Below are 23,967 nucleotides of genomic sequence, written 5' to 3'. Positions count from 1 at the left end.
GTACATATGTTGTAGGAGCCACAACGTATCTATTTATTTCTTTCAAAAGGGCTTCAGAGGCTTTTGGCTTGCCTGGCAGAGGACTAAGAATCTACTAGATTAAAAACAATAATGGATTTATTACAGCATTATCAAGAACTGAACTGGGAAGAATTTGTAAGGTAGTATCAAACTTCCTCAGTACAGGGCAGTAGGAGCACTTGCTGATTCTGGCAGAGTGTGGAAGCAGATCAGCTTCTCCCTCTTGCCGTCTTTAAAGGTGCTACATAAATGACAGCGAACTGAATAACCTGCTAAAGCTGGCATCTCCTTACTGCAAAGCATTTGGTGGAGCTCAGTCTGGGCTCTTTATTTCTTGCTTATTTGAGTTACACTTTCTGAATTCTGCTTAGCTAATCAGGTGCTAATAAAACTAAGAGCCCTGCATTTTGCAAGCTTCTATTAAATTTTGAAAATCTCAGGGGAGCATCTACAAAAGCAAGAGTTAGCAAATTGTGAGCTATGCAGATTTAAGTAAGAGAAAACTATGCTCATGTCTTTAATATGTGATGAATGCTGCTTTATATTTGAAACCTTGTCCCCAGTGGAACCTATTACAATAATGTTTATACAGGTTTATGCTATAAATGCATGATATTTTCCCTACAGCAGAACATGATGGAATTTACTCTTGATTAAAAATAAAGTGTGAATGGGTGATATCCCAGAATCTGGATTGCTATAGGCACAATTATACCCTTTTATTAACAAATGAAGCAATGAAAAATATAATTTGTTAACATAAAAGGACTTTGTGCAGCAGGCAGAATTGATAAAAAATGCACCCTGAATCTGCTGCACCACGTGGGAACTGGAAGCCAAGTCCTACAGAACTCAGGGAAACTGGATCTTCAGGTGCCAGTCTCACACAAAGCCTGGACAGAGGTGCTGACTGCTGTGGAAAAAAGCAGGAAGATGAGGGTGATGGATCAGCACACAATTAAATAGCAGGAATTAGTGGTGTCACAACAGTATTTGGGCTGCACAGGTGTCCTGCTTTCAATTCAAGCAGTATTTGTCTTGTAACAGGCCCAGCCACATGACACAGGGTTTACATGCACAGTTTTCTCTGTGTGAAAAACGCAGTGGTTTCATCAGCACAGGAACATCCATGTACTTTAAAATGAACTGCCTGGAGAGAACAGGACAGAGCCCTTCTCTTCTGCTCCCCTTGCCACTGCTGAGCCCCTGAGAGAGGACATAATTTACTTTATACTGTGGCGTGGCAAGGGCCAAGGACAGGAGTTGGAGAGCAGACATCCAAAGAAAGGTCACCTCTTCCACACCTCATCATGGTATGAACTGTAGACACAAGAAAACCCTCTCCCATCACACAGCATGGGACAAGCTTGCCACCAAGTGTGTTTTAAGCCACAGAGCTTTTTAAAGATTCAACAGTGATGTGGGAACTTCATCCCTCAGACTGAACAGGCTGACAGTACACAGTGCTGTGACTGAACACAGCAAAACTCTGGCTTACACATGGATCTCTTGTACAAGCTCCATTACTTTTCTTTGTTAAAAGGGAATTATATTATTTCTTGTTGCGTCCTTGGGGCTGAGGAGGTGAAAACCATTTCACACTTTGTGTGGAACAATGATGTCCTGTTCTCACTTGGGGTCTTAAACTCTTTCTTTAATATAATTTAGGAAAAAAAAAAAAGTTGAGCATTAAAGAATGAAATAAAAATGCTAAACTTGATTATTTAACTTCTCTTTCAGAAGTGAAAGTCACTTACAAGGAAAGGTGCTAACCTGACTTGCATCACATCATATAAAATTTCTCGACCTTTTCTACATCTGCCATCAGCAGTGCCCTGTAGACTTCATCAGTGAAACAGATCAGTAAGGTACCATTCCTTTGAAAATAGCAAATTTATAAATTTTCCTTTTCCTTTGTAAACCCACCATGCCATCTAAAACCCTATCTCAGAGCCTGTGACTGTGCAGTACTCATTTCTATAATACATTTTGACATCCTGGTTTTATAAGGGCCTGAATTCTCAGTTGTTGCCTTGATGTAAATCTATAGGTTTTCCTCTGCCAAATAGGAGCCAAGGATCTCTGTAAAGATAAGTTGTTCAGTCTTAGAGAAGACTTCAGGGAAATGCCACTATTACTCATTGAAATTATTCTTTGCTCTGTGAATAAAGCCAATAACATAATTGGGATTATCTGAAGAGTGAACTACGATTCAATTTGAGTAAGCATGGCTGTGTGCAGACATTAGTGGAAGAGTAAATTCAGCACCAAATAATAAAATGAGACCATGGTCAGTTTCCTTTTGGAAACGTTTGATTTCTAAAGAAGAACGAGGTAATCTCAGAGCACCACCACCCGATAGTTGCGTATTCCTTTCTTGGGGTCGTTGTGTCGAGGTGATCTCGCTTTCCGCTCTGGGTGCTGTGTCAGAGGAGCAGCTGCCCTGAGGTTTCCCTGCAGGGCTGGGGTGGGGTCAGTGCTGTTCCCCCATGCAGCGACGCAGCAGTTGCGCAGCGCCCAGCGCTGCTACCTGGGCCAGGCTGCTCTGCAGGGGACAGACAAAATCCTGCCACTCGCACTTAGCATCAGACAAAACCACTTCAAAGCAGATTTTTCTGTCTTCCCCTAACCCTAAATAGCCACTACAGTAAATATGTATATCTGCATACACAAAAGAGTTTGTTCTTAGGAAAAATCTTAAACAAATGCAGAACCATGCCAGGATTATACATTTCATTTCCCAGCATACAAATGAGGAACTAATTTAGTCTGCGCTGTTCATGCATTTTGCTTTTAACAAACATCCATATGCCAAATAGACCTTCCACATACTTCCCTGCTGGAGTTTTTTTTTCCTTTCAACTTGGTAGGGAACATTTGTGATCCTTATTCTACCAAATATATCTAAAGAATATATTTTGCTCAAGGCTTTCTATTTTATAATTTAAGAGAAAAAAAATCAATTCATGGCTCTGGCAGTCTCGCTACTATGACAAGTATACATCTGTGCAAAACTACCCCTATCCCCACTTAATTACAGAATGTTATTAACATTTTATAATTTAGTATTGGTTAATTTATTTAATTTTATAAACACAGCCATATGAAGTCACTTTTTATGGACCACTTTTTCATCTTTTGCATGCAGTTCTGAAATCCGGGTAGTTTAGCATAGATACAGAGATATTTGCTTGTATCAAGATTATTTTCTGTTCAGATGGTTCTCAGTCCTTTATGTAATGACTTCAATACTGAGGCCTGACACTTCACTCCTGACTCATGCAGCACTGATGAGCAGCGTTAATGGGAGTTTTTTCCAATTAGAGGAAACAGGCTGAGAGTCATGTTCTTTAAAATTAATACCTTTATGAATATATAATGCCAATCATATTTCTCATTTACCAGGGAACATCAAGTTGAGTTTAATTTTAAGTCAGCTTAGTAAATACTTCACAAAAATAGGCCCTGTTGGAGTTAAAATGGCTCATTCCTGAAAGAGATTTATTTATTGATCTGGTAAAGAGCTGCACATAAAATTGCTATCAACTTTAATCAGATGAGGACAATTATTTTATATGACTAATTAGTGGAACTAATAAAAAATATGAGCAGGTATAAACTTCTGTGAAGCATTTCTATTTGTTTCAAAGACAGTGATCAGTCTTGATTTGAACATTGAGATAAATCCTCATATAAGCACTGTTTCCACTGCAACTTCAACAAGAGTTCTAGCAGCTATTCAGCCTGTGCTTACACATTCAGAATTTATACTGGATTTACATAGTCCATCAGGTCCGTTTGTAAGCTTTAAACTATCCTCTCTTACTTTTCTATGACCCTATTAAAAATACAATCTAAAAGGCAAACAGTAAAAGCCTTGCTTTTCTTGATATTCACTATTCAGATTGTTCTCGCCCAATTTGGTCCTGAAGAAGTATCTTTTATAGCTGTGGAGTGACATGGGCATGGTACTGAGGAGCCAGAGAAAGCAAGTGGTTCTCACTCACAGATAATAGGATGACAGTGCTTTTTGTGGCCTTTTTGTAACTACATCTGCACTGCTCACTGAACCATCCACATTTGTACTCAGCTGAAGAAAAGCACGTTTGGCCAAAAATAAGGTACATTTTTAATTGGTATCCTCATGTGCATATTTAAACACCAATCCTCTGTAGAAATGCTCATCTGAAGCAGTACTGTGAGCTCCATGATACTTGGTAGCTTTATATGTTTTTTGTCTAGACTTTTGTATGTTTTTTACACATAAGGTCACAAATCAGAAACCTCAGCTTTAGAGAGATATGTATGTTACAATGTTAGTTGGAAGACTCTGAATTAGTACCTGGTGTGACTCCTAATTGCCAAACTCAGTTCTACTCTACCTCATTCAGCTTCAGCCTCAAACACTAAGGAAACTAAAAGGAATCAATGTTTGCATGGGTTTTACAAGTTTATCACGTGCATCTAGCAGTGCTGTAGAGATGCAGGAAAAAAACCCAGGAAAACACCACCCCAGCAAAACCAAAGACTGATGAAGAGACAAGAGGCAGGCTTTAGTGGCTAATAGCATTAAAATCCTTTTTCCTGGCTTTATGTGTTGCCAAGATGGTATGACCAGACAGGTGGATCAAGAAGTCTCATGCTCTTACTACACCTCACCACACCACACCAACCTCTAATCATAGACTACAACAACAATTTTGGAAGATAATTAATTCCAAACACAGTCTATAACTTAAACTAGCATCATAGACCAGAGGCAATGTTTGTTATGAGAACTTCCAGAATGGGTTAAAATGGGGGTTTGGCCCCAAGACCTGGTTGCTCACATCTTCATTCCCCTCGGGCCAAGTTACTAAGCCCTGGCAAGAAAAAGATGCTTGTGCAGAGAATGACCTTATTTAGTTGGGGCAGCATTTGATTTTTTTCACAGCCTTCATTACTGTAATATCATACACAGGGTTTTTCCTTTGTGTGCCATGCAATTTATTCCCCTAAGATTAGTCTTTTTCTAGTCAAGCAGTTTAAAGCTAATCACAGTTGTTATTTTAATCTGTGCTCACCATTAAGAATTCTCACTGAGCTATTTTGCTTGTTAGCAATTAAGGCTTCCCAATGGAAGTTCATGATTACAGCAAAGGTAACCTGTTTAATACTTGGCACCTCTTTAGTACACAGGCATTCAAACCAGGAGCACAGAAGCATGCTAACGCTGCTGATGAAAGCAGAGCAGATCTATTTAACAAACTCTGTTTTGAATATACAGCATAGGAGAAATGCAATGCTATCCTCATGTGCAGTTCTGCTCCTTCCCCTCTGTGTTTTACATTACTGTAGTAAGGTGGGGAAGTGCTGTTTGACCTTCATTAACTTACTACATATTAGTCATGTCTGAACTGCAGCATATCCTCAGGCTTTCAGCAAGGCAGACTGAAGTGTTGGTCCTGGTTCCAGTAGCACGACTAATAAAATTCCCTGGAAAGGTCTCAAGACCAGGGTCTGGCCTTTGTTTATTCAGGCAAGCATCCTATGCTGAATTATGACTTCTGACTTTCTTCTGTTAAGAAAATCAGTAGTTGCTGCCACTGATCAGTGTGTCAAGACTTAAAAATTAAGATCTACCATCAAGTCAATTAGCAAAGACTGCAGGAGCAAATTTATGCTTCTCATGTTGATTGTCCATGTGATTCTGCCATAAAAACTATACATTAGCTGAACTAAAGCATTAAATGACTAGGTACAAAACAACATTGCAAGGGGATTCCACTCACCTGACCCAATTCTGTCCCGTTTAAAGCTATTTTCAGACAGGGTAGGGCAAAAAATCCAAAATAATATTTTCCTTTTGTTTTTATACTGGTACATGGAGATGCACAACCACTACTGTACATCACCTGCAATGGTAAATGTTGGTGATTTACATTGATGTGGGTCAAATTTGTCTCATGTTGGGTAAATGTGTTTAGCTCCAACCTGAGAAATAGGGGAACCACTGTCAAATCAACTATGCTGTCAATAATGTGAAAATAACTACTGTAAAATGTCCAGTATAAGAAAAGCTGTGTTAATAAAATCTGCATCTCCACAAACTACCGAGGTACCTTCCCTCACTGTAGTCAAGGTTTTAAGAAGAAGGAATCTGAAGCTGGGTTAGAGGTCTGCTTTAGAGGAAAGCCATAAAACGTGACCTAACCATTGCCCATCCTCCTGGGACAGCAATTACAGCAATAAATGTTCCACAGCAGATGCTAATGCCGTGTATAAACAGTTGTCCTCCAAACTGAAAAGAAATTCTGGCCCCCACATGTCTTTTAGGGTCCCGTTGTACGTGTGGAGATGTAAAGGAAATGTAAAATTGATGTGCACACCATGGCATTGGGTTTAGTCTCCTCTCCCTCGGCCTGGGCACTATAAATCTGTGCTGGCTATGAGTGGGGCTGGAGGAGCTAAATGGGCAGAATTTGTGTGTGTCAGATTTATGGGCTGGCCCGAGTACCGTGGGGGTTATCGGTCAATGTCAGGTTCAGCGCCCGCTGACCCACTGGGCTCAGATCATGGCAGTCACAAATCAGGAGCATAATGAAGGCTGAGGAGAGGGCTCTGCTGATTTATTAGGACATCTGTCTGGCTGTAGACAGCCCAGCACTGCCCCTGTGTAGTGCCAGCTATTAGCATAATCCTCACCATGAAACTTCTCAGAGATTTAAAAGAGAGGAATAATGTGTTCAAAGAAGACTGGCTAAACCAGAAGGGTTTTTCTTGTAGTGCTGATTACCAATCTTAACTTTTTATGCCAACACCCCATAAAAATAATAATAAAAATAAATAATGTTAAAAATAAATAAATGGTTTTGGTTTTTCAAAACCACTGAATTTTCAGAACACATCTGTATGTCTGTTTATAATAAAGTCACTACCCTTGCTACTTTTCAAAGCCTTTTAAATATTTTAATTTTTTATTATTCATTTATATTTAATCACAGTAGTGTTATCTGCATATAATGTTATCACCTTCATTCTTACAAAGTTAGTCTCCTGAACTTTGTAATGTTAAATGAAAACTTCAACATTTGTGCCAATTATATTTGGCTACTTTTTAAGAAAAGGGGGAATTAAGCACAAACTTTAGGAGTTTGCCTATAAGTAAGAGTCAGTATCCTAATGCTGTAAGCTGTAAATGCTGTGATACTACTTTATATTGTCTAGGTCAAGAAGTTTGTTAGGTGCAGAACAACTAATACTGGCATGTGCAAAATTGCTGTTTTTTGTACATGAGAGGCATTCACCTGAAAAATCAGACAGATCATTATTTCTCACTTGATCAGAACTAAGGTGAAATAGGTTTCGGTCTATGAACATTAAATTATTCCCTGAAGATACTTTTATATTTGACTGTGTTTTAAAAGACTATCACTGTTCATATGTCTTCAAAAAAAAACTTAAACATTACATTAAGAAAAAATTGCTGTGAATGTTGAAAGAATTTTATCACTGCTATTATTCCATTTCCTTTGTATTAAATGTTATGTTAGATAGGATTGGAGCAGTTACCAAATTTGCTGTAGGCAGCGTAGAAACACCCACCAGCAATGTGGCAATCCCTACTTTGCTTAAACCAGGGTGAAGTCTGGGCAACATGAGCAGAGAAGATATAGAAAATCCAGACTATCAAGAGCACTGCAAAATTGTAAAGCTGTGTTTCTTTTAGTTTCAAAACTCTCAATTGGTCATGCTGCTATGGTGGTATTTTGGCTAGATTTTGTGTGCCATTCCATGAAAACACTTATATTCAGTGATGTGAGACAATTTCTGAAATTCACTCCAATTGAAAGAATCAAGTAGAAGTAGAGTTAGCATTATTATCACTGCCTAGAAACTCTAACATGAATAAACCTGTGCCGGTGTGCAACTGCCCTGATTAACAAAGGCATGATTCGACTAGTGTGTGCTGCCCTGCTTATTTCATGAGGTAAGATTTGGTAGTCTGCAAAGAATTAAAAAATGGAGAAACTGAATAGCCAGTCATTCATTTGAACTCAAAAATGGAAACTATGGATTGCAGGATTGTTTCCAAAATAGCAACATAAATAAACATGCATGGCACAGTACTTGCCTCCATAAATTCCAGCGTTGTTCTTCCAGCTGAGTCACTAAATGCTCTATGTATTTGTTGGAGTCCATATATTCCTAAATGAAAAAATTATTACAATATTAGTTTTTCAATGTGCAAAGTATTTGTAAAATTTTCAGTAAAAATCAGTCAGAGTCAGTTTGTGGAGTGCGCTTTGATTTTTCTCCTGAAGTTATCCCATGTACATAGAAATCACAGTGATGTAAAAATCTAGATTAAATTCACATTTGGATTCATATTACATGAACAGGGCAGTAGCCTAATGCACTGCAGACTTCAGAGATTATTTCAGGAGAAGACAAGAGGCACTGAGGGTACACAAGCAGCACAAATAAATTAGTGTGCACATAAATTCATATCCATATTCCAAGCCCAGAATAACCTTCCCTGGATCCAGACTGAAAAATAACATCCCAGCAGTGCAGTCACTAGTTTTGGTACACACTTTGTTTACTTTAGATATTAATCAAAGTGAACTGAATATTTGACTCAAATATTTATTTTATGGACAGTATGAAGAATACTATAGCATGTACCCTATTTGAAAATGAAGCTATAACTCAGCCCCTATATTATTTTCCAGTCCAACTTTTGCAGATGCAATAAGTTGCAATATCAGCTCTATGAAAGCTCCTGTACTTGTGTCTAGACAGAACTTCTGATAAATAACCTTGACCAGATGAAAAATTTGGATTTTTTCCTATTGAAGCCTATTCTTTAAAGTCAATGCAAGGAGATGATGTTTATTCTCAGCAGAAAAATCTGTCAGTAATAGAAATATACCACCTCATTTCCAAGAGGAAGGCAACATCAGTGTTATTTATACCAAATATTTCAGAATGAGCCCACAGAATCACGTGATATCGTGTGATATATTTGGATGACAGCAGTACCAACACAGCCACATTACTATTATTCTGAAAGTCTATCAGTAATAATATAAATGTCCTGAAATATCTCACCAAAGCAAAAATATGTCTTAAACCTCATACTTCAGGAAATTGCAAGTATTGGAGTAAAGAATCGATCTTCACTTTCTGGAGACAAAAGCTCAATTTTTACAGCTCCACTGTTTTACCTTTGGACTCATCACAGAACCACAGTGTGGGGTTCCTGTTTGTATTAGAAGTCGTCTCTTTACTAGTATTATTTCTTTTGTGTACAAATATGGATTTTTGTTGCAAAGCACTTGGTTCTTTTGAGCCATTTATCTTCATGACCAGGAATATAAGACAGCCACTACAGGGACTGTACATCATTGTGTCTCCTCAGGTGAAGATAAATGTTAGCTGATTTTATTGATCATAATTTATATATAAATGTACATTTTTATTTTTCAGCACTGGAGTTGTTCCAAGTGATTCTATGTTTTTGTCCAGAGTAATTATTTTCTTGTTCAGAGAGAGAGAGGGAGGGAAGGTGAGTGGTCCTGCAAAGGCACAAAGAAAGGTCCCTGGCACAGACAGGAAGCAAGAGTAGGACTCAGCTCCCAAGGAGCCTCTGCAAAAGCATCTCAGCCATGTCCTGTTCAAACTGCATGGCTTGAAAAGCTTTGGGTGTTGTAAAACTTTCCATTGAACTCTGCAGTTGCCCCAAGTTTAAATTTCATTCTGACTGCTGTAAATAGAAGCATCATATAGCTGTTTCTTTCAGAGCACATTAAATAATGGAAATCCTGAGAAACACCGTGAACTTCAGTGGCAATTAAGCAGGAAGCTTCTTCTAAGCTAATTCTAGTAAAATCATTCTGCAATATGCATATATTAGAGCTCACAAAATGTATACTGTACAAATATATAATGATGATTAGTTGCTGCACCAAGTTCTTTAAAATACATTGCCTATTTTAGTTTATATTTTTTACTACTATGAATCTGGTATAAATTAGTATTAATACCTTTACATCTTTTTAATGCAATATTAAACAATATTCCTGATTTATTCATCAGTGCACTTTGCCCTACAGGCAAACATAGGATCAGCAGTTGTATTCTGCATAAATTCTACCATGATAATATAAAAACCTCATTCTGAAGCAATTTTCTTAAAAGTGTTTTTTGGAAATAAGGATGATGGGGAAGAAGAAAGCCCCGTGTTTATCCTACATGACAAATCAGACATTCTGTTTCTCTTTAAAAACTAGCAACCTGGGAGTATGAAATCTTAGCAGTGTGCAAAAGTGATGCACAAAAATCAGCCATGATTTGATGGTGGTTAGCAGCACCTCCTTTCTCCTGGCACATTCATGTGCCAGCTGTGTCTGCAGCAAGCCATCTGCTTCAGACAAGGCCTCTGTCCCTAAGTCCAGGTTTCTGCTCTCTTCTCTTATCAACTGTCCCAGTAAGACAAATTCTGCCATCCCTGGATCAGGACCCAGTGTTATCATTTTGTCAGTGTGAAGCAAATAGCAAACAGTCACTTGAGATTTAGAACAACTTCATGATTTAGAATAGCTTGGCTGGCCACACTTGGCTCATTCAGTGACAGCAGAAAATGTGAGTAAAAACCCCAAAGTAATCACACTGGTTTATGGTTGGACTCAATGACCTTAAAGGTCTTTTCCAACCTAAATGATCCTCTGACTTTATGTTCAACGAGTCGATGTATACAGTTCATTAAAGCACTTCACAGTGCCCAATAGATCACATCTAGAGGGGAAATACAAGCATTTTGTAGCTTCCTTGGAGCTCTGTCATGTGAATGCTTGTGCCAGGCAGGCTCTGAGTAGCAGGGAAAACTGTGGAGTCTGGAAGATTATGTGGAGCTTCGTTTTCTGATGTAAGGATAAAAATCATTTAGGCAAGACATGATCGTACTCAGATACTAATGAGACAGACCAATCAAATGGGAGAGAAAAGCTGTAAAAGCACAGCAGCCCCAGGGTTTCAAAAGAGGGTCACAATTCCTGTTCCCCCTAGAACAATGGACACCGAGCACCTGCAGAGCACCTGCAGAGCAGGAGGGGGTAAAGCTGTGTAAGGCCAAATCAATACTTCTGAAATGACACAGCATTTTTAATCTGAAGCTGTAGACTTCAAATTTAAGTATTTATGTACATTTGATACTGTTACACAGCAATTCTGCTGATGGTAGAATTGCCAGTCATGCTGTTGTCCACATCTGGACTAGACCTCAGCAGCCTGCACTGCTGGCTCTGCTTGGAGTGTCACTCCTACATCCAGCCATTCCTCACAACTTGCAGGATTACCAAGAAGTTCAAGATTTAAACAACCAAACAAAAAATTTAAAATCCTTTTCAGAATAATGAGTGAAACCTGTCCCTTTTCTTCTGAATTAATTACCTTGCAGCCATGAGAATTTCACTCTTCCATCTATCCTCCTGTGATGGCACTGTTTTAAGGAAAAAACCTTCTGTATATGTTTAAATGCAGTAGAAAATCTTTCTGACAGCTGCATGTATTCTGGCTTGCAGGAGGAGATGGCATGCAAATGTCACATACCAGCTCATCTAATTTAGAGAGCATTGCAGAATTGCTTTACCCAGATTATTGCTGATTTGAGTTAAAGCACAAGCCTAGAAACACACCTAAATATGTGGGGTTTTTTTTGACAGAACTAAATATCTCACTTTGCAATGCTTAATGGTTTTGCTAGTTTTTTAGGGTTTTCTTTTTCTTTTCTTTGTTAGCTGGATGGCTGTCAGGAAAAAACAGAGAAGAGGAAGGAAATGAAGTGCCTCCACTGAGGCCTGGGATCCACTGCTTGGTATTTTGGTTGGTTACTTGGGTATTTGTTCTGGCATATCCCTGTTGTTGTGCTGGGCAGGGTATCAAAAATTATCCAGCACACAGAACATTTTCCCATCCATTGTTACAGAGCAAACCCTTCAAGCAGCCTCAGGCTCCCAGCACAGGAGTCCCTGGCTGGAAGCTGGATGTGATAAATTCAAGCCAAAGGAATGGTACGAAGTCTCTGCCTCTCTTAAGGAACTTGCACAGCTTGGTATCAAAGAGAGTTTAATGAGCTTAGCGAGATGTGAAAAGGATTAAGGATACCAGCAAATCACTTGATTACGTACTTAATTCAATAGGGCCACTCAGGAGCTGAAGGCTCGCCTGTGCTGCCCTGGGCAGCAGGGCCATGGGTGGGACTGGCCATGGGTGGGACTGGTGGAAGAGGTTTGGCAGTGACTTCTGTGAGCCAGAGAGAGGTTTGGTATGAGGATCCATGTTTACCCCTGAAAGAATTTTCTAGCAAGGTCATTGACGTAGAAGCCAAGAAAGGAAGGAGGATAAATAGAGAGACCTGCAACTGTCTATTCCAATAAGCACTTTCTTTGTCTCTCGTGACCAATGAGTAAACTTAGGAGTTTTGTAAGAATGTATAAAAAGCATGCATGCTATAATAAAAACAGGTTTGAAGCCTTCTGAAAATGGAGTGTTGCTTTGTATTGTGGCCGTCTCAACTACGACACTGGCCCCTCCTGCAGCACAGACACCCCAGCTCCCCCAGACCCACACACCTCAGCCAGGCACATGGGGACATGGCCACTGTCCCTCTGCCAGGGCTCTCCTGTCCTGAACAAGCTCTCAGGGAAGGGTCTCGTGCATGGCTGAGTTGCCTGAGCTGTGCAGAAAACGGGGAAACTGGGACAGAGACTATGCTGGCACTCACATTACTGCAGACCAGTTTTGAAGCAGGGCTGGGAGGTAAACATCATATTCAGCCCTGCACAGCCCAAAGCTTTCCATTTTCCCCTGGCACATCTAATTGCACTCCTGGTTCAGTTGGGACAAATTCTGTGCACACAGCCCTAGCCCACTCTTCCACAACACTCCCCTTGATTCCCCTAATATTTGCATTTGGAAGCAGGCAGGAGAGCACCAGCACAGATTCAGGCTCCTGTGCTCCACAGAAGAAAACATTGGTCAGTGGGGAGCAGAGAAAAACCGAGTGAACATCGGGATAAGCGCACAGACAAGTTCCTCTGAGAGTCTGGAGCCGTCCAGCCCTGCAGACAGGGAGCTCCATGGAGAGCCCACAATCATCTGCTACAGTTCAGGAAGTCACATTTTCACAGGGAAAGGTTATTAGAAATCAAACAACAACAAAGCTGTCTGCAGCTAAACAGCAGACTGTTGCAATTAGGAAATGATGTTAGCAAAGCAACAAGGGAGATATCTAAGCTGTTACACTGAGTGTGGAGACACAAGTCATTTTTGAAGGATCTTGGAAGAGTGCCCTGGGGTAAGGCTCTAAATCTGGGGAGAGTGACTTCAGAACTTCAGAGAACATTATAACTTTTGTAAAATACTTATTTTTGTTTTCATCCTGCTGCATAAACCTTTGACAGAAAATAGACTTTTTTCAAGCAGCCTAAGAGGACACACATATAGATGTGTATGTATGTATTCTTGTCTAGACAATGTTTTTCATATCCAAAAGCAATGTCAATGAGAATTGAGTGAGCTTTCTGTTGCATACTAAAAAGAAATCACTTATATAAAAAAAAAAAAACCTCTAGGATTAGTAATTTTTCACTCCTTTCAATACCACACCTGGCTAGACTACTCACTTTTGGTCCTAAATAACAATGGAAGCTAAACCGTATATCTTAGAGAAAATAATATCATTAAAAGCTGCCATTATTGCTGATTTAATTGTCAATATTTAATTGTCAGGTTTATTAACAACTGGCATGAAAGTGTTCATTGAGAGCCTCTGCAATGGAGCAGGAGGCTGTCAAGAGCCCTTGTGCACATTACACCATTATGGGAAAAGCAGTAATGAATTTTTTAATAAATATATTGAGCAAATTTCTTAATTGTTTAAAATCACTTAAGCCTCAGTGAGCAGTTCATATTACATCTCAGCTCCAGTGATTAAAACTGATTTACCAATTCATCTGAAGCCAGTTGTTTTCATAAAGAAATCAGCTGGGTTTTCCTCCTGCTGCTGCTTGGCTTCACTTTGCACCCTATTAGCCAGCACCATCCACAGACACAGCAGAGTTTAAAGCCTGAAACAGCACAAGCTCATTGGCTGATAGACAGATTCTGCACTCTGTGCCCTCTGAGGACAGGGATGCAGGGACAGTGCTCAGAGGAATGCTATCCAGATCTGCAGCTGGCACCCAGAGCCCCGCTGCATTTGGGTTTGGCCAGTTTGTCCCTAAAGGGGTTCAGTCTCTGGGATAACTGTGGGTACCCTGCTACTCAGTGACACTGATGCTGGTGTTCTTTCCCCACAGGGAAGAGAATGGGGAGAGAGAATGCTGCAGTTTTATGCTTTTTCCCATCAGCTTATAAACCCTTCTGTTTTCCAGTAAGACATTTTCTAGGAGCAAATCTCCTGTCTCAGGCAGGCATGTGCAGGAGAAATGTATGGACCAGCATTCCACAAGAGCTCTTCCCTGGCTTAGTGGACCAGTAGACCATAAGCTGGAAGGTGAGAAAAAGATTTGGCAGGAACCACTCCCCCCAGTCAGATTTCCAGGTGCTTGGCTGGTTTGGGTAGTTGCAAACAAACCAACATTTTTTTCCTATGCAAATAGCAGGCCATGGAAATTACATCATTTCTGCTAAATATTGAGCAAATCATTCCATTTATCTGTAGAAGAAAAAGGAACTGGACATTTTGTCCAGCAGGCAAATCAATGCTGCTTTTAGGTGATTTTCTTCCCCTGAAAGTATAACTCAGTAAAAACAAATACAAAGCATTACCTAGAATTTACTAGAGTCATCTTGAAATAGAAAAGGATGATATCATAGTAGGAAAGTTTGCACTTACATCCTCTAAGTTGTGGAGCTTTTAACACCCATGAGCAGAGTCGCTGAGTAATAAATCCCTACAGCATTGACACATGGACGTCCTTAATTTGGATATGGAGACAAAACAGCCTCCATAAAGGCCAAATCTCCATGGATACCCACCTATCCTGAAATTCAAGTGGCTGGGTAGGGCCTGACCCTGAGTGACAGAGCAGGAACTGCAGCAGATGCAGGTGATGGTGCAGAGTATGGACTGCACTCATCACTGCTTATCCCAGAGGAAAAAAACCACCAAGAACCCTTTGAGCTTCTAACCTACCAAAAAAGTCAACAAGACCACTGGACCAGCCAAAGATTTCAGCAGGAAGTGGGAAAAGTTTGCCTTTTGGCAGGAAGAGGAATGAATATGGTCAAGCAGGTTGTGTCAGAGCACCCTGGCTGTGTCTCCTGGGCAGGTTTGGGGCTGCTCTCTCATTTACTGCAGCTTACGGAAAGTTCTTGTCCTCACTGAGTATAAAATCTCTCTGTACAGTGAAATATAAAATGAACAGAGAAACTGAAGCTTAGCATAATGGTACATGTAAGAGCTCCTGGTTGCTGGAAGTTATTGATGACCATGTGTAAGTTAAGGAAGTGTCAGAGAGACATAAATGTTTACAGCCCAGCAGTTCCACGAATGAAAAGGTGACAGTGTCATTTAAGGCAACAGAAATTTGCTATTTAACTAAAACAGACAATTTGCCATTTAGCTAAAACAGACATCCAGAGTTACAAAAAAAAAAGGTAGTAGGAAGATATGCAGATTTTATGAGTTTGCTGCTACACAGTGTGTATATTTACATGAAATAATTAGCTGTAGTCTTGTTTATGTCAAATCCAATTTACATTAATAAACTTCACCCAGCAAACACTCTGATGCTGTAAGAAAATGCCCAGAAATGTTAGCATCCTTAAAAATGCAGAGTAAACACCGGAGCATTTAATTAATCAATTTCTGACATTACCAAGTAATTACAATTTCTGCATCGTTTTTTGAATGTTTTTTATGAATATAAATCAACCACAACACATGGAAGAACTGCTGGTGGGAGGCATTTGACTTACGTAGACATATGGCACTTGCATATGACTCCCACTGTCTAAAGAAGGCAAGGATTTACAACAAGGATAGAAAAACATTCATAGGATCTATTGCAGTGTTGGGAAAATTGAATTCTAAGATTATTAGGGATGTTTGGGATTCACAGATAAAGATGCTTCATTCTCAGAATGCTTCAGACTTTTAAACTCACTTGAAGCACTAGTCATCTATCCAACAACAAATACCTCAGGATCTGAAGTTTTCACTACCATTTTCTGTAATTACTTTGTTATCACTTGTCCTCACATTTATACTGGCAGCTTCTGATGAGGAGCAATGTACATCCACGTAAGTCAAGCCTATCTCCATATGGTTTCATTTCTACTAAAAACAACCTAACAAACAAACAGTAGATTCTCATTCATTCAATCATTATAAATCAGTAGCAAAAATTATAAAGTTTACACTATATATAATCATAGGATGGCCTGGTTTGACGAGCACCTTGATGACCATCAAGTTCTAACTCCCCTGCCATGGACAGGGACACCTTTCATTAGACCAGGTTGCTCCAAGCTCCATCCAACCTGGCCTTGAACACTTTCAGGGATGGGGCAGCCACAGCTTCTCTGGGCAACCTGTGCCAGTGCCTCCTAATACCAAATTTCAACCCTCTCTCAGTTTGAATCCACTCCCCCTTGTCCTGTCACTCCATGCTCTTGTAAGAAATCCATCTCTGTCTTTCTTGTGGGCTCCATTCCATTGAGATATAAAATATGTCAAAGTTAAAAGTCCAACACAATGTTACAGGCACATCAATCTGATGATGCTGAAATATGTCCAAACATCAGTGGACAAAACAAGGTGAGGAAAAGTTCTGAGGATCTCCAGATTCTGACCCCACTCTAAGGACAAGGATAACCTGAGGTTTAGCAAAACCCAAATTACCAACCCTTTAGGGTTTTTATGGATGGAAAGCAGAGAATCTGGAGATGAGCAGATGATGTACAGCACCACAGGCTGGGATCTCTTTTCCAGACAGGTTTCACTTGCTTTCTCCAACCACCCCTCTTTTGTCCACCTGCCACCATGCTCTGCCCTAGCCACAAACATTTTCACACAGAGGAGGGAACTGGTTACAGCACATTTGAAAATTAATCTCCATGTCGACGGCCCTGTTTGCAATGTCTGCCCTGTGCATATCTATAGTCAAGAAAAGATTGTCTCCAAGTTATAATGTAGCATTGCTCAGAAAATCTCAGAAGCTGCTTCCAGCACTCCACCCCTTCCTGATATGCTGAATTTAGTGCGAATACTTGCATCCATCCATATCATCTGCATGATACATAAAGACAAACACACAGAAAAATGATGGAACCTGCAAATAAATGTGCTCCTAAATACCGCCTGTTCATTTTTCACTCTGTGCACAGAGAAAAAAGAAATTAATCTGAAGAGAATAAAAAATATACCTCTGCATTTTCACAGTTTATTGCAAACAAAGCAGGAGCTGTGCTCATAGGGAGCTTTGTCAACTCATGGTCTGTCTGAAACACATTTATTGTCACTACCAGGACTTGCATCTGGTTCAGCTTTGGGTATTGACTTCTTGTAGGACACAACTGTGTCTAGGCATGGATCAGTTGCAAACTGCTGCCCAAATCACACTTTTTCTTCAACCCTTCAAGTCCAACTCATGGACTAATTTCTACAAGATATCCAAGAAAATAAAAGCATTCATTAATGCAACAGGACTGGCCCTGCTCGTAGGTATTTGAAGGTAGGAAAATTTTAAAAAACCATCTCTGCAAAATTCAATGTATTTTCTTGTAAATAACTATTCAGTTCCATTTGAGAGGAAGGTGGACTGTTCTGCAAAGCAGATTCCTGTGAGGAGCTCACAGTCCCCGTGCAGGACAGGCAGGCAGCACGATGGAACCTGACTTTCTGGGTCAGGGGATTAATCATAAGAAGTTTGGCATTTCCTAAGTGGTGTGTAGGCTAGACAGGATCATGTGATCCTGGCTGAAGATAAACTTTTAGTGTATCAGGGATTTAGTGAAAGTGGATTTAGTGGAAGGAAAATGTTTCACTTTAATGGTAAGCTCTAAGCAGAGGGTTCAATAACGTCCCAGAAAGGAAATAAGAACTGGAATATTTGTGTCAGCAAACAGCACACAGGCATTCACTTATGTTGTGTAGCCCTGTTAGATACTTAAGCCAAAGCAGTGCCTTTAGTTACAGACACTAATTCCAAGTCAAATCTGTGTGGAACAGAAAGCACAAAAGCAAGGACAATTTCTTGTTGAGCTGCAACTCCAACCCTGTCATCCCCACCAACGCTGTAAAAACTCACAGCCATAGGTACCAGCCTGGGATGGTGGCAATTTGCACTGGCACGATTCAAAGACCCGTGGGCTAAGAGGGAGATGCCCAATGGCAGCAGGAGAGCTCCTGGGGTGCATTTCCTGGGGTGAATTTGGCTGCAAGTTGTTGAGTTTAATTTTTAGGGGTAACTGAGCCTAATACAAAGCCTTTCATAAAATAGGAATTGGTAGGTTTTCCCCTTAACTTATGATGCAAAGAAAAACTCCCTCTTCAAATCCTGTATTTTACAGTTGTATTAATAACCATTATTATCTTGTACTTTTATAAGTGATGTGAGGCACTATTATGCTCTGTCTCTTGAACACTTGTGACTCTATTATGCCATGTCTGGTAGATGCTAAACAAACATAATGATGCTGCTCAATTTAACAAGAATCTATTTCCTTTTCATAAAAATTAAAGTGAAACTTTAATTTCATTCAGGATTATAGAATTCACAGGTACAATGCAGTACCAGTGAAATGAGAGGTGTAATTTAGCTCATGCTTAATGCTAATAATTTTTCTGCAATTGAATATTGTTGCACTGAATTGCAGATCCATCTCAAATGTGATATGCCTAAAGATATTAGTTACAGTTATTGCAGAGCATTCTGTTTATTCAAATCAGAATGAAACAAACACAAACTGTAGCATGAAAGGCTGGAAAATATTTGCTTAGATAAATATTCATTGTCAGCTGTTATGCAGGATATATAGACACAATTCAGATTACATGATAGCTTTTTGTTTTATACACCATCTTGCCAGTTAGCATTCAAAAAGGTAACTTTAAAAATGCCTTTAATTTTATATGTGCTATACAAAGTGATATACTTAGCTGTCCATATTTCTTACACATGAATCTTTAATCCACAGGAAACTTAATAGGAATTAAAAGTGGAAATATAAGCATAAATCTTTATATTTCTGGTAATACCATTTTGTCGTTAACTGAAGCTTACTGGAAAAGTTCTTTCTGATACTTAACTGTATTACATTTTAAAGACCTTTATCATCATCAACTGGAAAATCTATGGCAACCAGTGATGATGAGTCCTGCTAGTCTACTCGCTTTGTACTGCCAAATTTGTGATGTTTAGACAGTGTCTCTGTCTTGGGAACCAGAGGCAGAGACACAATTTCCTGCAGAAGCCTTGGCTATCATTGTTCTGAGACAATGAGAGAGCAAATTAAAAAACCTACCCTGTATCAATCCTGTAACTAAAAGCATTTTTTCCACATGAAGGTGACATCCCATTTCCAGTGTGTAAGGGTTATGGGCCAGCTTCAACTGGAATCACGCTGACCTTTAGGGAATTAACTGAGGCCACGTCAGTCCAAAATGAGCATAGACAAGATGCTGAAAGTAATCAGGTTTCACTCTCTACTGTTAATGGATGATTTTTAGACTAATTGGACCACAAGATTTTCAAACACTGGTTTAAAAAACTTTCATTTGGGGATAGTAATTATTGTACACAAATGTTCTGGAATGTACTGGCCTCTTGCTATTATCTAGCATTTGTTAAGCATCTCATGTTTTTGAGTATTCAAAACTAGTGGCAATAATTATGTACAACAGAAAGGCTGAAATTCTGCATCTGAACTGTGTAGGTGCTCCATGCATGACTCACAGACAATTTATTGTATGATTTTCTCAAGAGCTAATGATTTAGATTCATTTCCTAAGCCTTAGGATGTTTGCATGCATAATCTAGATCAGAAATACTGACCTCACATTAAATCAGAGCAGAAAAAAACCCAAAACAACAGCTTCAAGAAACTTTAGCAGTTAAGAGAGGTTCCAGCCCAGGAAGTGCTTCTTTCCCTTTCAAATCTGCATCATCCACACCGATATGCCCTTCACAGCTATTATTTTGGAAAGGGTTGATTCGTGTTGAAGGCTCTGCCTATCCCCACAGCTCAGGCAGGGCAGGTCTCCCAAATGTCCAGCTCCCATCAGAAGTCACAGTGGATTGGAATTTCTCATGTCTCACTCACATAAAGAGAGTCCCACCAGGTAAGTGTGGTTTTCAGGTGTTACAGACATCCAGAGAATCATAAAACTGAGCTGCTGCCTCCACTGAGCCGTGCCCATGTAATGTTGTGTGGCTTTGCTGTGAGAAGTGCTGAGCATCTGCAGGTCTCCTTGATGCTGCAGAATTAAACTTATTCAGGGGAGAAAAACCAATTTCAAAACTTTAGATACAGTCCTTAATCATTCATTTAAAAAGCATTTCCATAGCCATCAACTTGACAGTATCTAAATGAAAAGACTCAGAAAATCTCTTGTTTTCCAACAGGAAATGTGTTCAGGGATAGGCATTTCACATGTATAGAGAAATTTACAATAATCATGTTCTGATGACAAGTCTAGAAAAGGATTTACATTTAATAGGAATGATCTAATTTATCTTTCATACAGTAATACCCAGTGGCTATTGTGAACATTTTATTATGAAGGAAATCAAAGACAACACAAGAAAATTAATGTTTTAAGGGAAAGTCGTATGGTCCATTTAACTCTTCTTTGACTGCCCACATAATGCAATGAGTTAATTTGCTTCTTTTCATATGCTTGAATAATAGAAATAACACTTTCCATAAATCATCTACAAATGCTTTAAGAAGAAAAGCAAGCTAGTCAGTATAAAGTTTTTGAATTACTTCTACATGAATGCCTATCATGGGTATTTCTGCAATTTCTCTCTTAAAGAAAAAGTCCTTACACTGAATACCAACCATCCTCCTCTTCTCCTTTCCAAATTTTTTTTAGTTTAGACCAAACACCTCACTACACAACAGAAATATCCCACCTGTATGGGACTCAGTGGACCTTTTGTCACAAACAAGTGTCATACAGTCACTGCTTGGATGTGGAGACAGTGGCACACTGTGACAGCAGTGCAAGAGCTCTTAGCAGGAAGCTGCCTTGACACTTCATGATCGAGGACTTGGAGGGAAGTACTCGAAAGTTCTGCAGGTAAGCAGAGCCATTTTTCTTGTCTCACCTCCCTTTCTTCCAAGTACCCTTTATGACTGAGTCTTGTAAAAGAAAACTGTTCCACCCAAAGGTTTTTGTGTAGCAGTGATGGGATAGAGCCTCAAAGGAAAGATCTCCATGCACCTGGGATGTGACCTGACATCCTGATCAGTTCTCCTGATGTAGCCTCTCCTGATGAGGATGCTAGGGTAGGATTTCAGACAATGCCTAACTCTGCAGTGTTTACTTAAACAAACAAATCTCAGGGCTCAGTATGACCTGGGTCTTTCAGTCCAGCCACTTTTGCCTGTGTCACTCCAGTTGTTGAAAGGAGGAGAACAAACCACAAAGGAATAAAAATAACACAGTGTTAGATGGAGCATTTTAACAGCTAAAGATGTGGATAGGCACCTGATGAGATTTTAATGGGAATGTGCTCATTCTGCTTCCTTAGAGATGTCTGAAATCTGAAATTTCTGAAATACCTTTAGACTTTTTGGTAAATTTTAAAAACTGTCTCCCCATTCCTTCCTGTGTATCTAACTGCTTTGCTTCTCATTTTCTGAGACGAGGAGGGCAAGGAAGCCAAACTTATAAATTCCTTTCCTTGCATTCATACTGAATAAGGTGAAGAAAAATTCCCTCTGTACATATTTGAAAGACTCAATCACTTATGTGGATAGTAGAATTCCCCCTTATATTACTTTGCATTCATGCATCAGATGCCTGGGGCCAGAAGGACATACTGAATATGAGAGTATCTGTCTAGCCACAAAGTAAATATGGTGCACAGGAGGATTAAGACAGGGCAAACGAGCCTGCTGTTTCAGACTGCAAAAGTTTTCAGGCTCTTCTGCAATGCCAAAAAAAGTTAAGGAGATCATAGAGATTATTGGACTGATCTGCATACTGGGGGAAACTGAGTCACTGAACAAGTCCCATTCTCTGAGTCACCCTGGCAGGACCATGGGTAAAAACAAGACAAGCTCAGTCCTTCCAGTCCTTGAGCCTGGTGACGTCCTAACCTGACATCCAAAACATGCCAGGTGTGGTTGTGCATTATACACACACACACACACACACACACACGAAAACAGCTCGTTCAAAAACTCTTTCTTGAGTTAAGATCCTGTGACTTAATCTTACAGCCTTGAAACCTGGAGAGGCCCTTTCCACGAGGGAGTCACACAATCAGCTCCAGAGACATCTCAGTGATTTTTTGCTGCTTTGGCAGATTGCATTGCCTGTGCCAATATGTATCAGCTGATAACTCTCAAGCCATACTAAATTGTTCTATCTTTCAAATTTTGCTGAAAAAGACCTTTAGATTTCTTGTCTCCTAAAATGCTCCTGATTAGAGCTCTGCTTTCAAATCCAATACATCATGGCAGAGTTTTCTGCTTTCTACAAGTCAGTAATTATGCATTTAGCCATGATTAGTGCGACATGGGGAAAACCTTTGTTTTAAAAAAGGCAGCATTCAATTCTTAGCCAATAGAGTACATAAATGCAGTTTGGAGTTGGAATATTGTGGAGAGTACTATTCTCCTAGGACATCTGGGGGTTTCCTCCGCATCTGATTTTTAATTTATGGCACTGATATGCTCTAACTGCTCTATCTGAAAAAGACATGGGGCACACATCAAGAGGAAACTCTTGAACATGACTGCAAACTCGGAAGTATTTACTAACCTGTAATTTATACAAGAGCACTAATTTGTTTCATAATGATTATTTGTATTTCCTTAAAGCCTTGGGAAAGTTTTCTAGTGGATAGCACTGCAATCCCAGTGACACCTGAGCACAATTCTAGGCCGGATTTCACCATTTCTTCCACCAATTCACATCATTCTTTCCATCACCATGTATTAACTCCCAGAGAGGCAGTCAGATGTGGAGCCCAGCTACCCTGCTGTCCATGCCTTGGCCACCCAAGGTCAGAGGAAAATCTCAGTCTAATGAGGCTGCAGGGAGGACTGAGTTTGCAAATGAACTCCAAGTTTAGGGAGATACAATAGGGAAAGGGATGCAGTGTGATATCAATATCAGATATTCAGTAAGAGAGGTGGAGTGTTATTGCTATTAATTAACTTGGTAAGATGATAGAGCAGTATCTGTCTGCATTGCTAAACATGAAGAGCAGCATCAAAGCCCTTTCTGAGCCCACACCCTCCCTGGACCAGCCCATGGGGCTGCTCCCTGTCCTCACACCACCCAAGGCACACAAAAATGCTCCCTGCTCAGTCAAGGTGTGCTACACACAGCAAGGAAAGGGAACAAGAAAGAGTTCCCACCATTCTCTGAAATCTAAAAATTTCAGGTAATTATTATTATTAAATGATAAAATTATGGGACTTGCGGCTCATGGACAATAAACATAGACCTGTCATTTAACGTTTTAATTTTGTGCATTTAGAGGCTCGCTCATGCCTGCAAACATGTTTTCCAAGACACAACTGGTGACATTTCCCACCTTCTCATCTATTTTCCTCCTGTTGCTCATGTTATGACTAAAAGCAGCAGGCTTACATTTTTCTCAGTTGGAAATATGTCACCTGCTGTTGAAAGAAAAGCAATTATCGTGTCCTCGCTAAATCTTCGGCCTATTTGTGTAGCGCTTTAGAGCTTAAAAATATAAACATCCTGCTCTG

The 23,967-nt window shown here is 39.8% G+C and overlaps 1 protein-coding gene across 13 annotated transcripts in view; it reads right to left on the bottom strand.

The window, feature by feature from the left end:
- NCKAP5 (NCK associated protein 5) overlaps positions 1-23,967 on the bottom strand; it is a 450,570-nt gene that overhangs the window by 228,514 nt on the left and 198,089 nt on the right. For all 13 annotated transcript variants that reach the window (XM_068195225.1, XM_068195221.1, XM_068195224.1 and 10 more), the window contains one exon: positions 8,131-8,208. In XM_068195225.1, coding sequence (XP_068051326.1) covers positions 8,131-8,208 — 78 coding nt within the window. The remainder of the gene's footprint in view (positions 1-8,130; positions 8,209-23,967) is intronic.

This window comes from Anomalospiza imberbis, chromosome 7, assembly GCF_031753505.1.
Source record: "Anomalospiza imberbis isolate Cuckoo-Finch-1a 21T00152 chromosome 7, ASM3175350v1, whole genome shotgun sequence".
NCBI classification, from domain to species: domain Eukaryota; kingdom Metazoa; phylum Chordata; class Aves; order Passeriformes; family Viduidae; genus Anomalospiza; species Anomalospiza imberbis.
Note: the sequence above shows the minus strand (reverse complement) of the source record. Positions and strands in the feature narration are given on the sequence as shown.